General features: G+C 42.9%; 2 protein-coding genes across 7 annotated transcripts in view; one reads left to right on the top strand and one right to left on the bottom strand.

The window, feature by feature from the left end:
• The window catches only part of itm2ba (integral membrane protein 2Ba), a 14,093-nt gene extending 10,170 nt beyond the window's left edge, over nucleotides 1-3,923 (top strand). The window contains exons 4-6 of the mRNA XM_083758665.1: nucleotides 939-1,049; nucleotides 1,829-1,979; nucleotides 2,438-3,923. Coding sequence (XP_083614791.1) covers nucleotides 939-1,049; nucleotides 1,829-1,979; nucleotides 2,438-2,526 — 351 coding nt within the window. The 3' untranslated portion in view covers nucleotides 2,527-3,923. The remainder of the gene's footprint in view (nucleotides 1-938; nucleotides 1,050-1,828; nucleotides 1,980-2,437) is intronic.
• A 6,419-nt stretch (nucleotides 3,924-10,342) lies between these two features.
• The window catches only part of LOC310854218 (abl interactor 2-like), a 38,337-nt gene continuing 30,639 nt past the window's right edge, over nucleotides 10,343-18,040 (bottom strand). For 2 of the 6 annotated variants that reach the window (XM_083758774.1, XM_083758771.1), the window contains 3 exons: nucleotides 16,650-16,724; nucleotides 13,773-13,979; nucleotides 10,343-10,551 (listed from right to left, as the gene is read on the bottom strand). In XM_083758774.1, the coding sequence (XP_083614900.1) occupies nucleotides 10,376-10,551; nucleotides 13,773-13,979; nucleotides 16,650-16,724 (458 nt within the window). In that variant the 3' untranslated portion in view covers nucleotides 10,343-10,375. Of the gene's footprint in view, nucleotides 10,552-13,772; nucleotides 13,980-16,649; nucleotides 16,732-18,040 lie in introns of all 6 variants that reach the window. The other 4 variants (XM_083758773.1, XM_083758770.1, XM_083758775.1 and 1 more) reach the window with 2 other exon arrangements.

Consider the following 18,040-nt stretch of genomic DNA (forward strand, 5'->3'; position numbering starts at 1 on the left):
TGATTTCGTCGACTAAAACCTAAGACGAAAAATGTTCTAATGACGCAAAATAAATGGAAACGAAGCTATGATGACTAAGACTAAATATACTGAAACTTTCGTCAACAAATAAACTAGACTAAAATGTTAGGACTATAGTGGACAAGAGATTCAGTACAAGTAATGTTACACTTGGTTGCATGCTGAAAATGGCAGATCTACAAGCTCACAAGTGTGTGAGCTTGTATTTTGGCCCGCCAAAATACATTTTAATCGACTAAATCAACTATAGATGTAGTCGACTAATACTAGACTAACACTAAAACATTCCAGGTGACTAAAACAAGAGACTATGACTAAAACTTAAATCTAAACGCTCTCTGCCCGATACCGACAATAAACCACTCTGACCCAAAGTTACCTGGCAGGTAATTTGGTAATCTGTTGTAATGTCGTTTTAAAAAGTCATTGTTTATGAATACCTATTCAGTTTTTCTCCATCAACAAACTTATACAACTAATATGCTGACTCTTACTTTTGGTGACATAAAATGTAACGTTGCGTTTCATTTCACTTCCTGCCATTCTTTGACTTTGGAGAGCAGAACAGGGCATGTGTTTAATAACAGATCCCAGAACAGGGCATGTGTTCTGAGAGTGCTGACGCCTGGATCTCTCTCTCTCTCTCTCTCTCAAAGTCTGGAACTAAGAACAGGGCAGTACATAATAGTCCAAAAGAAGGCTACAGTAATAAACTGGGACCTCTGTATATGTGAATACTGTATACTAGGTGTGGCACTTGCATCTCGATACCTAGGGTGCCGGTTTGATTTCTATTGCGATTCCTAAATATATTGCAATTCTGAGAACATTTTAAAGCAGTTCTAAACAATATAGACCATGACAAGTTCAATCGTACACTTCAATGCATCCTGAATCTCTCTCTCTCTCTCTCTCAGAGGCTCACAGCCTATCTGGACCTGCTGCTGAACAAGTGCTACATCATTCCTCTGAACACCTCCATCGTCATGCCTCCCAAGGACTTCGTGGAGCTGCTCGTCAACATCAAGGTAAAACTGTGGGAATTTGACAGTTTGCGGCACAAGGTTATTAACCCGTTCTGACCTGAGATCAGATTCATACGATGGTTTCCACTGGACACACACTGGTCTGATTAACCCATTCTGACCTGAGATCAGATTAAAAAAATGTCAGTCGTTTTTTTAGATTTTTTCAAAAATAGCAGACCTACAAGCTCGTATCGCGCCACTCGGTGGCGCGATATGAGCTTGTAGATCTGCTATTTTGCAATAGCTAAAGCATAGCATGATGCCGACACCAAAATGGGTTCCAGTTCAGAATGGGTTAAAGGTACGGGTGATATTCTGCCCCAGTCATACTGATCCGATATTGATCCTGCATTTATTTTATAGAACTCTTTTCTTTAGGGTAGTAGCTACCTGCCAAAGTTGTACTTTGTTCTGGTATCAAATAATAATGTCTTATAGTAATCCAGGTTGGTACCCACCACAGTTAAAAACTTGTACCTTTTGGTCTGGTTTCTATTTCTAATAACTGTATATAATATTGTTATCCAGGCTGATACCTACATACAGTTAAAACCTGTATATTTGGTCTGGTTTCTAATAATACAAATAATTGTACCTAATGTTCTCCAGGCTGGTACCTACCCAACACAGTTAAAACCTGTATCTTTGGTCTGGTTTCTAATTAAAACCACAGTTGAAACCTGTACATTTGGTCTGGTTTCTAATTAAAACCACAGTTAAAACCTGTACATTTGGTCTGTTTTCTAATAATAATAATACTTGTACTTAATGTTCTCCAGGCTGGTACCTACCTGCCTCAGTCGTACCTGATCCATGAGCAGATGATGGTGACGGAGCGCCTGGACAACATCGAGGACCTGGGCTTCTTCATCTACAGCCTGTGTCAGGGACGAGACACCTACAAGCTGGAGCGCCGCTCCACCTTCCTAGGTTAGAACTACTGCCATCAACTTTTCAGATCCGGTCTACTGTAGAGAGAATGGGCTCTGTGTGTGTGTGCCATTTTGGAAAATAAATTGGGGCCATGTCCCTACTTCATCGCGGTGTTACCGATGATACTAATGAAGGCTCTGTTCCATTCTGGTCAGACAGAGTCAGCGTTAATGATACTAATGAAGGCTCTGTTCCATTCTGGTCAGACAGTCAGCCACGATAAATATTTTTTCAACTCAAATCTTTGCTTCTGGGGAGGTCCCTGGAACAACATATTTTCAGATGAGGGGCGGAGGCATATTACATATAATTTTTGGGGTCCTTGACATGAAATATTGAGCACCACTGACATAGAAACATAGGCATTTCAGAAAACTGTCAGGATTTAGAAGATATTCTTTAAATTTCGACGTCAGACCATCCTAACCTCTCTCTCCATGTATCCTTCCTTCCAGGGATCCATAAGCGCGAGGCCCTCAACTGCCACAAGATCCGTCATTTTGAGAACACGTTTGTGGTGGAGACCCTCATCTGTGAGAATTAAAAGACGTGGAGAAAACCTTCCAGACGTTGCATAGTTCTATTCTAATCCTTCTACTGAATCTCCTGTCCATCTAGATTCTCTGCATTCTGTTAAAGTACTGCTGTCACCTGAGCAATATGATGTGAAAGCTAATCTACCAATGTATATTTCACTGTGTAAAAGAAAAGACGGAAACCTTTGCACAGGGGCAACTCTGATTGACATGCAAAAGGAACAGTTCAGGTGTTTTAAAGAGGCTGATTTGAGTGTCAAATGGGGGTTCTTTTTAGTTCATTAAAAACTAAGAAAAAGGTCCTACAACGGACAGGCGCGTCGGATTACGAACTGAGAAGTAGAGAAAAAAAGACCATCATGCCTGATGAAGGTCTGAAGTAGCCTGGATCCAGCCCAAAGACCCCGCCCACTCTCAGAGTGGACTGTGTCTCTAGCTACAGTCTGATAACCAGGCTAGGTCTGAAGAGAGTTGCTCAATAAATGTAACTCCAGTGAAGATGGTGTGCGGGATTATTTTATCTCTACTTCTCAGTTCATTAAAAACAAAAAAAAAATGCCAACTCTAGTGCAAGTCAATGGGGTCCAAAATCATTACTTATGTCAGTCTATAAGCTGATTTGTTGATGTCACTAGTTGGGAAAAACAGTGATTTAAGGAGGACATAAAAGTCCTCATGTCTGTCTTACAAGGCAAGGCTAATTTAATGGGTCTAGCATAACAGAACCCAAACAATTATAAACTAATTTAACAGACAGCTATATTATTAAACACTTTGGAAGCCGTTTACGACGGCAGCTGATCAATTCTTGTAACAGTTGCCGCTTTCAATATCAATTATGTTTTGATGAACTGAAAGAAATTCACAAGGTCGCATCATAAGAAAATACTGAACTATTCCTGGAAAAGCCTTGTATTGTTTTTGGTTTGTTTTCTATTTTGTGGGATATTTTCTATGTATCTATCTACTCCTCTGGGGGTGAAATCATTATAATAAACACCTTTGAAGTGTTTTAACACTGAAACAGTCATAGATTACTACAATATTAATAACCATAGCTACAACATATTGTACTCGAGTAATGATATATTGTGAATATTGTGCATATTATGCATTCTTAGCATAGGGTCTGATTTTTGTTTTGTTTTTGCATAGGGCTCAATCTTAGGTTATTCATTTTTCTTTGTATCTGCTGTAACTAGTGCACTGCAGGACGACTTTAGTAGCGTTTGTTTCGTCGACCGGAGGAGATCGAGTGACCTTGTGAACGCCAAGCAAGGCCCGACCAACCAAACCGGCACTAACCTGTATATAGCTTGAATATAAAAACCAACGAGAGAAAGAAAGGAAAAATAAAAAACAATGCATACCAGTAACACGACAACAATAAATCTTAATAATTTTATTGTCTTTGTTCTCATGATTTTACAAATATGGTAACTTTTCTGCAATTCAACTTTGCAACTGTGCAACACAATGGCATTATGGACTGTTTTTTTTTTTTTTTTTTGTCATGACATCCTGGAGGAAGGGGGGAGGGGAGGGGGGTTGACTCCAGCAGGCAAGGAGCCCCATGTACTGTAGGATTTATTTCTAGAGTTATTTGTCATTAATACAGCGCGGTTATTTGTCCACTTGTTCTCAAAAACGCCCCGTCACAGAAAAGTGTTTAACATGACTTTTTAAATAAACCCATTAAGAGCCGAGGCCGAGTCTACAAATGCCTTCTAAAATCACTTAAGTTAAGTTCTCAGACTTTTTTTTTTTTTCGTGCCAAGGTACCACCACCACATCGTGTATGGATTTGACCGTAGATGACGCCCCCATCTGAACAGGTTTTGTGCCAGGGACTTTAAAAGATTAGCAGATGTACAAGCTCACCACGCGGCACGAAGTGATGCGATGTGAGCTTGTATATATGCCATCTTTGAAAAACACTTTAATGACAAACCTATTAATAGGCCTACTGTGTATATATATATATATATATACCTAAAATGAGGTGCTTTTAATGGGTTATTGTCCAATCCATCTTTAGAGGATGTTAAAGCTGGACATCCTCTTCCTGTTCATGGCATAAACATGTTTGCACTGTTGATACTTGAAAATAGCCGATCTGCACACAGGTCACAAGATGTCACATCACAACATGTGAGTTTGTAGGTCTGCAATTTTCAAAATCTTGCCATTTAGATTTTTTTCCCTTGGGCTCCGTGGTCCACGGCCAAGTACGTATGAATTTGGAACGAAAATGTTTAAAGAATCGGGTTTCCTACGTCGTCCCACTGGTGGGAACTAGTCTCCAACCTCCAACAAAAAGTTCTCTGTTCTACAGAGATGTGGGGAGAACAGTTAATCCTGTTATAATCACGTTCAAACCTGGTGTCGTCCCTATTTCGGGCATGTTACAGGCGAAAACAGGTGACAAGCTCGCGACTAATCGTTTTTTTTTTTTTTGCGCTACGCTGCTGTATGACGAAACCTAAAAACACAGCCCGAGTGCGTTTCACTAAACTATCTCAGATTTTTTTTTAACTCTTGGGATCTGGACTTTTAGACCTTTCGGTGGGGCTCTTTGCCTGTAGGATCCACTTGTATCTCTCTCACACACACAGAGACATACACACACACACACGCGCACACACACACCATTATCACCATCAAATTAAATGACGGCTACTCTCGGGAGTAAGCTCGGTCACCCCCCCCCCCCCAAAAAGAATTTCTGAGGACATAGGCTCGAAGTAAAGTCCTACAGTCTCTTTGGATGAGGCTGGGTGGTACCCGGGTGGTACCTGGTTAATTAATAAAAGAGTAGTGGGGCTTTGCTTTGTCTCTAGAATGGGTGATCTTGCCACGTTTCAGGTTAAAATCAGACATCCAGTACAGAATAAAGAACAATGGCATGCAAGACTCACATACGGACCGACCCACCTAGTTTTCTTTTTAATAGAAAATAAAGAATCTCGACATACATACAAGTACTGAGCCCTCGAGAAAAGTCCTCCCCCCAGAAAACAGCCAAGCGTTATCGAAACTTGGTATGCTGCATTTCGATCCCGTGTCCAAGGGCCTTTCTCGGCCCCACCTCTCTCCCATTGTTTATGTTGTGTTTTAGTTTCCAAGATGGCCGCAGCACCAGGAGGTGAGCGGGCGGGGTCGACATATGCCCTTACTGGGCTGCATTCAAGACACTTGCCTCGTGTCTGAACACAGCTTTCATGTATGGATGTGTTCTGCCCCCTCCCCCCCCCATCAAACAAAATGTTTGGTCAAACCATATGGGCTTTATTAAACATAGACGCAAGACAAAATCAAGACAGGTGTCTTGAATAATTTGTGAATGCTGCTCAGTAAGGGCATATGTCGACCACACCCACTCACCTCCTGGTGCCGCGGCCATCTTGGAAATGAAACACAATATAAACAAAAGGGTGGGGCCGAAAAAAGGCCCTTATTTAGTGGGGTGGCGCGGGGGGGCTCTGTAACAGTTAAGACCGCGTCGACACAATGGCTGGCTTCTTTTCATATTCAATAAAAGGAGTCCCGTTCTGTGGACATTTAATACATCTTACATTTATATTATTTCATTTCAGTTTTTTTACTCTACACCATTTTATTTCCTACAAATGTTATGTGCTTTTGATTAAAAAAAACCCCAAAAACAACAACAACTGAAGAAAGGAGTTAAAACAAAAATAATCAAATAAAGTTTAGAAGTTTAGTTTTTCAAACGACAATCCCCCCCCTCACTCTGTCCGTCTGTCTGTCTGACGCCAACGTTTATTGCAAATGAAGTGACAACTTGTATTTTTTTTTAACACCACCACACACACTTTTCAAATATGGCACAAGGGTCTGCTTAAAAATAACAACGCTCCACCTTTAAACGTGTCGTCGGCTTCGACGGGTGAATATAATAAAATAAAAACAGGAACCACACTATTATATCTAAATGAAATAAAAAATTAAGACATTAATAATCAATAGAGCAGAATTGTTTCTTAAAAAAAAAAAAAAGAGGCTTTTGTTATTTTTCCTCTCTCTCTCTCTCTCTCTCTCTCTCCTGTTCATGGAAAACATGCAGTCCTGTCACTCTGCAAGCATATTAACTCGATTCTGGACCCCATGGGTTGAACAACAACAACCCCCCCCCCCCCCCCCTCCCTGAAATAAAACAAATAAGAGGGAGGGAGGGTAACGCCGACAACAACAAAAGTATATTGGATGTAATATCATGAACACTGCAAATAAGTGGCCGGCGGTTGTATCTATCCATTCATCCATCTATTTATCCGTCCGTCTGTCTCTGTCTGTCTACGCATCCATCTCCGCGATCTCTGTGACGATCATAATAACGGTCCATTATTCATCACAGAGCGGGAGAGAGGCAGTAACATAAGACTTGAGAAATCCAGGTCATTGTGCAGTAGATAGAAGAACCCAATATCCTCCTCCTCCTCCTCGTCCACTTGTTTTGGACTGAGGAAAGGCAGAAAGACAAACTCTTCCCAGCCTAAAAACAGTATGAGGCCTTGTTTTGTACCATGAGTCATCCATCACGTACGTGGTCAACAAAATATACCCATCTCAACAAGTGGGTTATAGCCCAGTGGTTCCCACAAAGTGGGGTCCGGGCGGACCCCCAGGGGTCCTTGAGGGAGGGAGTTCCAGGGGGTCCCCCAGCTAAATGACAGTTTGGAACTAAATGGACCCTTATGGGACTAACTCTGGAGAGTGTACAAATGTACATTTGTACTCTCTCAGAGTTAAATTAACATTGATTTTACAATATAATTTGAGGTCCCAGAGATATAAATACCATTAAATGGGGATCTGTAGACTAATATGCACGTCAAACTGGGGGTCCTTGAAATTAAATGGGTTGAGAATCACTGGTCCCTGGAAAATCTTTTCAAATTGGGGCCAACGGGGCAAATTAGTGTCCATTTGGCGGTCCTTGACAGAAACCACTGGGTTAGCCAACTGGTGAAAATAGCCGATATAAAAGCTCACAACGGCAGCACGAAGTGACGTGTTGTGAGGTTGAAGATCTGCTATTTTCACTAGTTTGGGTCCCGGGGCAAACATAATTTTTTTTTTTTTTTTTTTGGGGTCAAGGGGTAAACATTTTGGGAACCACTGGGTTAGCCAATAGCCTAGCCACCCCCGGAATCTATAGTCGGTAAGGTGTTGTCACCACTAGACCGCCTATGGACAAGAGTCTCTAACCCGACTCCGCCAGATGGTGGCAGCAGCGAGTTCCTCCTCCTGCTCTCATCTGGACTCTCTCGGGCAGACGATGCACTCCGAGCCATTTCTGATCGTAGCGATACGCGGCCGTACGCGGCCGCTAGAGGCTGGTTCAACGCGAGACTGATGACATATTGAAGCTGTGCCACGGCGCAATGTAAACACAACCTAACAAGAACGACAACTCCAAATTATTATGGCGATAACAGATTTTTGTCCCGGCTGCTTCGGGTTCATCGTCTCTGCTTGAGAGACCAGATCCAGGCAGGAGGAGTGAACTCAATACTGCCACCATCTGGCAGGAGGAGTGAACTCAATACTGCCACCATCTGGCAGGAGGAGTGAACTCAATACTGCCACAATATGGCAGGAGGAGGGAACTCAATAATGCCACCATCTGGCAGAGTCAAGGTTAACCCATTCTGAACGGGAACCCATTTTGGTGTTAGCATCATGTCGTGCTTTAGCTATTTAAAAATAGCAGATCTACAAGCTCATAGCGCGCCACCAAGTGGCGCGCTACGAGCTTGTAGGTCTGCTATTTTTGAAAAATCGAAGAACGACTGACATTTTTTAGAATCTGATCTCAGGTCAGAATGGGTTAATCAGACCAGTGTGTGTCCAGTGGAAACCTCGTATGAATCTGATCTCAGGTCAGAATGGGTTAAGAGTCTCAACCCCAGTAATGATCAATGCGGTGGATGTTTTCTGTTCCAAGCAATACTGTGGTTTCGTATATTTTGTTTTTCAAACACCCACAATAACCCACTGAAATCTAGCTTATGGTCTTTGTTGTATTAAGACATGTATATTTATATATATATATATATATGTTATACTAATATATATACACGTATATGTATACATATATTGTATATACTATATAATCTTAGTAAAGGACAGCTTTGGCACACTCATCGACGAGCCGCCGAAATAATGATATAGTCCGTCAAATATACGCGAGTGCTACGCTAGTGTTAACTCGCGACAACGGACAAGATAAGAGTATATAATCTTTAGTATTATCATCATCTTTGTAAAGACCTTTTGACTATAACGTCACTGTAGTGTTTGTTAGGCGTTAATAGACATTTAGAACATTAAGCAGAGATGTTCGCCTCGAAGCCCTCGTCATCTGGGCCTCGAGTTGGATTCCCCCCCCCCCCCCCCCCCCAAACAAGCTTGTTGTCTAACCAGTTAGTTACCATATACTCACTGTATATATCCCACTGCAAGGTCCAAATAAATAGGATTCAAAATAAGGGCAAATTGGCTAAACACAAAAAGTATATATATATATTTATATATATATATATCAAGAGGAAAATAAAGCAAAAACAAAATTGTAGTGGCCTTAAAAACAACAGTCTCCCAAAAGTATACCGTAAAAACCCCCACACGTTCGCCGTTCCTCGCCATCCAAAAAGAATAATAAGAAAAAAGTTACTGGGAATAAAAAAATAACATGTGGAGTAGTGGTTGTTGAACGATGATTGGGTTTGATTCAGAGAGAATGACCAGGGTTTCAGTTTGTCCTTTTTTTTTTTTTTTTGAACTTTTCAAACCACTTTCCCTTCTCTCCCTCTCCCTCTCTCTCTCCCCCGCTCTCGTCGAAACCGTTTCTCTCTCGTCGACCACCGTCCATTCCTTCCTTCCACCATTAGTGTGATCATGCTCTGTCTTGAACCAAAGTCTCTGACCTTTTTGACAATTTAAACTTGTATAAACCGTCGGTACTCGGTATATCCTCTCCATCCCTCCCTCCCTCCCTCCCTCGGGTGCAGGCATTTGTTTCCGACATGTTAAGAGTCCGACAGTCATTAGTCCGACCCCCGCGCGTGGAGAATATTGGTTCACCTATTACCCCGCCACTGCCACCCTCCACCCCGCCCCGCCCCTCCCTGGTAAAAAACAGCAGAGAAAAAAGGTCCATTATTATTTTGAGCGACGGCCCTCTTGCACTGTAGTTCACTTCCACTCCTAGACCAGGAAATGTAGTACTTCCACTCCTAGACCAGGAAATGTAGTTCACTTCCACTCCTAGACCAGGAAATGTAGTTCACTTCCACTCCTAGACCAGGAAATGTAGTTCACTTCCACTCCTAGACCAGGAAATGTAGTACACTTCCACTCCTAGACCAGGAAATGTAGTTCACTTCCACTCCTAGACCAGGAAATGTAGTTCACTTCCACTCCTAGACCAGGAAATGTAGTTCACTTCCACTCCTAGACCAGGAAATGTAGTTCACTTCCACTCCTAGACCAGGAAATGTAGTTCACTTCCACTCCTAGACCAGGAAATGTAGTTCACTTCCACTCCTAGACCAGGAAATGTAGTTCACTTCCACTCCTAGACCAGGAAATGTAGTTCACTTCCACTCCTAGACCAGGACATGTATCTCGATCCCCCATGCTTTCATTTTTTTTAGCCCAATGCGAAGGAAGATAAAAGCCCCGGGTACCGAGGCCAATGACCGTCGGACTCTTGGGCGTGTCGGATAAACGTCTGCTCCCCACCTCCCCTCCCTCCCTCCATAACCGCCCTCCCCCTCCCCTCCACCTTCACCTCCTCCTCCTCCTCAGTCAGAGGTCCGGTGTCTTCCTTCAGTCGGCGTAGTGCATGATGGACTCCACATAGTTCCCGGGGAAGAGGCCCGTGGTGCCGCACATCACGCCCTCGTACCACCCGTCGTCGTTCTTCTTGATGACGTAGATGATGGCGCCCTCCTGGAAGGACAGCTCGTCCTCCTTGTCCCGCGCATAGTCGTAGATGGCCACCACTAGGGGGCAGAGGAGAGAGAGAGAGAGAGAGAGAGAGAGAGAGATTTGGTTTTGGTTTACTTGAACCCATTCTGACCCGAGATAAGATTCTAGAAATGTCTTCTACATCCTGACAGTTTTCTGAAAAAGCTATGTTTCTATGTCAGTCGCTCTTCGATTTTTCAAAAATACCAGACCTACAAGCTCGTAGCGCGCTATGAGCTTGTAGATCTGCTATTTTTCAATATCTAAAGCACAACATAATGCTAACACCAAAAGGGGTTCCCGCCCAAAATGGGTCTCCCCCAGTGATGTAACTAGGGTGCGTTTTGCGTCCCAAAACGCACTTTATTGTTTTGGGACGCATTACACCATCAACCTCGACTGTACTCTGACCAGCGCGGCCCACAGCAGTTCATTTTACCGCTTTTCCTCTGCGCAATTTTCCAGTCATTACGGTAACCTTCCCCAAACGTCTCGAGCAGACTTGTATTGTCTCAATTTGTCTGTATTGTAGTCGTGTTGCCATTTGCCAAGTGGTTTGATTATTTTGCCTCCTCCCTCCTCCTCCACTCCATGCACGCACTGACAGCTCTCACTCACTGACACTCGGCCCGTCTGGCGCAGTGCTTCAGGATTAATATCACACAGAGCCCGTGTGTTAAGACCAACGTGACTCGTCTTCATGGATATAAACTCACAAAACACCACGCAACAGCATAGACTGCAGGACTCTTCCACCATTTACCACGCCATCGTCCGCTACGTTAGTTGTCAGAGTTGACAGAGAGTCTGTATTAGCCGTGGCCAACGCTGGCCACGGCTAATATTGCTAGCCAAACGCTAGTAGCCAAGCACAGGAGCGCGCTCACTGTACACCACGCGTCGCTCGCTTAATAATCATTCATTTCTGTATCAATGCGGACATAATGTGGTAAATGTTCATAAGCACACAATTGTACAAAATGCTTTTTACACTTGACTTATCTCCAGAGTCCTCAGTCCTGCAGCCCCACAATGCCAGTCTAGCCTTAACATCTACATTTATATGTTATTCAATATATTACTTTAGCACAAAATATAGGCTTTTCTAAACCAAGCCCTCATTCAAAAGTTATGTAAGTGAGTAAAAATAAATGTTATTTATAAAGCACCTTTCAAAACAAATGTGCTGAACAATTTGCACAGTATAAACAATAGAAGAAAATTAAAAACAAAGGACATATCACAGTTCATTGTATTTTCTGTGAATTAACTCACAGTTTAATCCAGTGATCCTCAGCCATTTTAATTTCAAGGACCCCCAAATTAAATGTATATGAATTAGCCTAGGGTGACAGGGTCCCAGGCCATTTCATTATGATTTTCATCTCTGCACTGGGACCCCATGATACAGACATGTTTACAATATTTTACAACAGTAGCTACTTATATTTTGTTATTTAAACTTAACCTTTAAGCTAAGAGGACTTAAAATCATTGTTTTAATTGATGGCCTTCATGCCCTGGCACTTGGCCTTGTGCCCTCAAAAAGGCCAAGTGGCTCCCAGGACCCCCAATTGTAAGGGCAGCTGTGGCTCAGGAGGTAGAGCAGGTCGTCCAATGATCCCTGGGTCGGCGGTTAGAATCCCGGCTCCTCCTGTCGAAGTGTCCTTGAGCAAGACGCTGAACCCTACGTTGCCTCCAATGAGTCGGTGTGAGCTCGCCACCATTGGTGTGTGAATGTGGGAAGTGAGGACGCTGGCGTCGACTGTTCGCCGCTTCACCTCTCAATGTATGAATGAATGAACCATTGTAAAGCGCTTTGAGCACTTGGAAAAGCGCTAAAAAAATGCAATTCATTATTAATTCATGGATGTTGTTCCAGGGTTAGCTTTTGTAACTACGTACGTATCTCTGTGACAGTAGTGTTTTCATACTGGCATACCTGAAGAATATTACAGGGCAAGGTTGGGACCAGAAAATGACAAAGAGACATGACACTCCAGTACAGACGGACTACCCATAAACCATGTCCTCAGAAACCATGACCTGGTGACCTTAAGATGACGCGTCAATGTAGTTAAAGGGTAAGACCACTTTTTTTGAGGTTTGGGTTGTGTAGTTACTTTGCCATGATGCAACTCCAAATGTGGACAAGAAATAAAACATAACTGCTCTAGTGATTAGAAATTGATAATTCAAAATATGCTCCTCATTGACTTACATTGTAGCTAAAACAGCTCTCAAAGTCACTCTTTTAGTACGTAAACAAACACAAACAATGTTGATTCAGACAATATAGAGCATCACCAAAACTCATGTGGTTTTATTTTTTCATAAAAAGGTTATCTAAAGTTGATTTGTCCATTTTATTGGGAAGAAAACCCGGACTGGATCCGTGGATCCGGATCCAGATCTTCAAATAGTAAAATCAACAGGAATCTAACCTTTTTATGAAAAAATAAAACCACATGAGTTTTGGTGATGCTCTATATTGTCTGAATCAACATTGTTTGTGTTTGTTTACATACCAAAAGAGTGACTTTGAGAGGTGTTTTAGCTACAACAATGAGGAGCATATTTTGAATTATCAATTTCTAATCACTGGAGCAGTATTTTTTTTATTTCTTGTCCACATTTGGAGTTGCATCATGGCAAAGTAACTACACAACCCAAACCTCAAAAAAGTGGTCTTACCCTTTAACAGTTACTGGAAGTGTTGACAGCAGTTCCTGGGAACTAGTAGGAGGATGTCAGGAAGGGGGAAGTGTACCGGACTGCCTTTAGTTATCATTGTTAGGAAATGTGCCCATGTGATAGGGTGCGTCTGCTAACTCGTACATACTGTAAGTTACACGTCAGTGTGTCAGATGTCTAATTTAGAAGGCTCGATAAAGTAAGAGAAATTCTCAATCACTCAAACAAAATGAGAAAAAAACTAAACGCTCTGCTCACTAGTATAACATTTTAGTCATTATTTAACCCATTCTGAACGGGAACCCATTTTGGTGTCAGCATCATGTCGTGCTTTAGCTATTGAAAAATAGCAGATCTACAAGCTCATAGCGCGCCACCGAGTGGCGCGCTACGAGCTTGTAGGTCTGCTATTTTTTGAAAAATCGAAGAACGACTGACATTTTTTTAATCTGATCTCGGGTCAGAATGGGTTAATCAGACCAGTGTGTGTCCAGTGGAAACCTCGTATGAATCTGATCTCAGGTCAGAATGGGTTCCGCATACGGAACTGCCATGCACGTACCTTTCTCCAGGTAGGTGCGGGGCGCCCACGGGGGATCCTCCTCGGCGTAGGGGTCGCTGTACTCCACCACGGCCGACTCCTCCTCTTCCTCCTCCTCCTCCTCCTCCTCCCCGTCGTCCTCGTACTCCTCCGGCGGGGGCGGGGGAGGGGTGGCCTCCTCAAACACCGGCTCCTCGGCGGGGGGAGGCGGCGGGGGCACGTCCGAGACTACGCGGGGGAGGTGGGAGGGAGGGAGGGAAGGAGGGAAGGAATGAAGTGAAGGAAGCAGGCGAGAGAGAATCGTGAGGAATGGCGAGACGGAAACCATGGAAGGTTGAGGTTAGAGTAGACAACTGGAATAATGCCTGTCGGGGCTGTTAGTACGTCGGAACCAAACGCATGCGCCCGGATGAGTCCATGCTGGATGTTGCTGCAAATAATATGTATATTATTCTCTTAACCACTTAACCCTCTAACACCCGCATTAATTTCTACTTAAAAATAGATTTCAACCTTACTACTACTTTGTACTACTAGGACTAAGACTAAAAAATATGTTAAAAAAAATAAAGTTTGATGAAAAATGTATAATAATTATATAATAATATAATAAATTAATAATTTACATTTTGGGGATATCTTTCACAATAATGAATAAAACATGTTCTAGACATTCTAATGATCACAAAAAAACATATATTACAATTATTTTACCTACTTTTATTAGGGTAAAGGTAAAAAAAAAGAAAATCAAAATTGTCCAGACATTTTTTATTTGTATGAATTTCAGCCTTTGTTTAGGGTATTTATATGCAAATATCATGACCAATGGCATTGAAATGGCATTGCAATGAACATCACTGATGACGTTTAGGTGAAAAAAGAACAGAAAAAAATAATAATAATTAAGTAATTAAATAAAATAAAATTGTTGCTAAAAAGCAACGCTGGGTCTTAGAGGGTTAAACGATATATACTTGACCGGGGTGCCCCAGGGTGTTTATATACACCGGTACTAGGTCCCCTAGAATGTCCCTCCTCTCTACACCGTATCTCAGCGCTGAAAATAGCCAATCTACATGTTTACAACGCGCCACATAGTGACCATCGGCTATTGTTATTAGCCTGGATTCATGTGGTTACGAAGTTATCATTACATGCTCCCACTGATATCTATTTGGCTGTCGGTGCCAATATTATATTGATCTATTCCATTTCCCCCTCACACTCAGAACGTTATGGTTTCCTGCACAATATGTTAAAGAACGTCATGTTTCAGCAGTGTGGAATAAATGTGTATTCTCACATACCGTTATCCTTACATAGTTATCCAAGTTAGAATTCTTGGGTGTGGACCGCCTTTAAGCCATTTTGGGCAGGGACCCCCTTTTGGTGTTTTAAGCATTATGTTATAATTTAGCTATTGAAAAAAAAGCAGATCTACAAGCTCATAGCGCAGCACCGAGTGCCGTGGTATGAACTTGTAGGTCTGCTATTTTTGAAAAATCGTGAAAATGTATTGCAAAACTTTGAATATATATTCTTTCAGAGCGAACGCTTTTAACTCAAATCTTTGCTTCTGGGGGGGGACGACTGACATAGAAACATGGGGTTTTTCAGAAAACTGTCAAGATTTAGAAGACCTTTGTAGAATATTTTCTCACTTATAAATGGGTTCAACTTTAACCCTGATATTGTTTTGGGAGGCGTAGAGAGGGGGGAAAGGAGGCGGGCTAGTACAGGCCCCTGAGGCGCTCCCCGGAAGGACTCCAGACAACTAACTAAGTGTAAAAGGTTTTAACTTTGCTGCTCAGGTAACTGTAGGTTATGAAGAGAAGGACACATGCTGGACACATGTGTGATGATGTGTGTGTTGAGAAGAACACTCCTTTTCAAATTCCTGCTGCAGAATCAAAACGGAAACACAAGACAACACAACTCCCATCATGCATAACAACAACAACATGCACCATTAGAGATCATGCTCAGAATAATCTTTTGTTAGATTTGTTAACAAATTGTTTGTTAGTATAGTTGTTTTTTGGGTTGTTTTTTTTTGCTCATTAACCTCTTTCTGAATTCATGAACAAGTCAGCATGCCAAAAACTCTCTGAGCAAACACGCGGTTACCCGCCAACTCAATTTGTGTTTCCAGGAAGCTAATCTAAAATTCAGATCTTAACGGGTGCAAACTAAGCCGTCGCTGGGAATATTCCGTCATTTTATTTTAAAAGATAAATTTGTCCAAGGACAGGTTATTAACGTTAAATGGGCAAAGCACCTCGCTTTTCCCATTTAACGTTACTAACACAGACATGGTTGAGGGACAAATTGCCATTTATGAACGAGAGAGACCCTGGAGAGGCTAATATTGAGGCCCTGGAGAGGCTAATATTGAGACCCTGGAGAGGCTAATAAATATTGAGGCCCTGGAGAGGCTAATATTGAGACCCTGGAGAGGCTAATATTAAGGCCCTGGAGAGGCTAATATTGAGGCCCTGGAGAGGCCAATATTGAGACCCTGGAGAGGCTAATAAATATTGAGGCCCTGGAGAGGCTAATATTGAGACCCTGGAGAGGCTAATATTAAGGCCCTGGAGAGGCTAATATTGAGACCCTGGAGAGGCTAATATTGAGGCCCTGGAGAGGCTAATATTGAGACCCTGGAGAGGCTAATATTGAGGCCCTGGAGAGGCTAATATTGAGGCCCTGGAGAGGCTAATATTGAGGCCCTGGAGAGGCTAATATTGAGGCCCTGGAGAGGCTAATATTGGTGGCTGACTTCTAGTTGGTGGCCCACTTCTAGTTCACTAGGGCAGTGAAAAAGGGACTATAAAAACATGCAGAGAGAGGGGGGGGGGTTGCAGGCTTGTTGCAGCTACTATAAAAACCACTTACTGGTCTCCTGAACTCGCGCCACAAACCCCATCAGGGGTAACTGGGGTGTGATCTGCATGGAGGGGGGAGGGGGCGCTAGAGGACCACCGCACGGAATGCACAGAGAGAGAGAAAGAGAGAGAGAGAGAGAGAGTGAGAGAGATGCCACAGAGCATATAACTGGTATAAAATGGAAGCCAATACGAACCGACACTTGGAAAGAACAAAAGATCAATTGTCCCGACCTCTCAGGGAAGACAGGAGTATATATATATATATATATAAATAAGAGAGAGAGAGAGAGAGAGAGAGAGAGAGAGAGAGATTGTGATGTTTAGTGACGACAGTTAAATAGATGAGACTAATCAGATTACAGAGACGGCTTTTAATCAAAGCTGCTGCAGACCACGGGGGGGGGGGGGGTGGTGCAGGGGATCTGATGCTACTGCTGAAGTCTAAAAGACCAGCGACAGACACACTGCTGCTCTGGAGACCAGCGACAGACACACTGCTGCTCTGGAGACCAGCGACAGACACACTGCTGCTCTGGAGACCAGCGACAGACACACTGCTGCTTTTCATTCTAGTCCCGTCTGTTCTGGGACCCAGTGGTTCCCAAACCTTTTCATGTCAAGGACCCCCATTTGAAAAGATATTCCAGGGACCAGTGATTCTCAACCCGTTTAATTTCAAGTTTGACGTGCAAATTAGTCTACAGACCCCCATATAATGGCATTTCTATCTCTGGGATCCCAATTTATGTTGTAAAATCAATGTTAATTTCTGTGTTAAGTGTACTGTTCCATTTGTACACTCAGTTACAGTCCCATAAGGGTCAATTTGGTTCCAAACTATCATTTAGCTGGGGACCCCCTGGAACTCCCTGAAGGACCCCTGGGGGTCCCCGGACCCCACTCTGGGAACCACTGGCGTAGGCTACCTGAGAATTTAGTGAAAAGCCTGCATTCGTCTCTGGGCGGAGTCGAGAAAGAGAAGTGGAGCAAATTGTGATTCTAATTGAGCTACAAAAAAATAGTGGAAGTGGAATGGGGAGAATGTGCAGTGGAATGGGGAGAATGTACAGTGGAATGGGGAGAATGTACAGTGGAATGGGGAGAATGTACAGTGGAATGGGGAGAATGTACAGTGGAATGGGGAGAATGTACAGTGGAATGGAGAGAATGTACAGTGGAATGGGGAGAATGTACAGTGGAACGGGGAGAATGTACAGTGGAACGGGGAGAATGTACAGTGGAATGGGGAGAATGTACAGTGGAATGGGGAGAATGTGCAGTGGAATGGGGAGAATGTACAGTGGAATGGGGAGAATGTACAGTGGAACGGGGAGAATGTACAGTGGAATGGGGAGAATGTACAGTGGAACGGGGAGAATGTACAGTGGAATGGGGAGA

Source organism: Protomyctophum parallelum (assembly GCF_964188405.1).
Source record: "Protomyctophum parallelum genome assembly, chromosome: 23".
Lineage (NCBI taxonomy): Eukaryota > Metazoa > Chordata > Actinopteri > Myctophiformes > Myctophidae > Protomyctophum > Protomyctophum parallelum.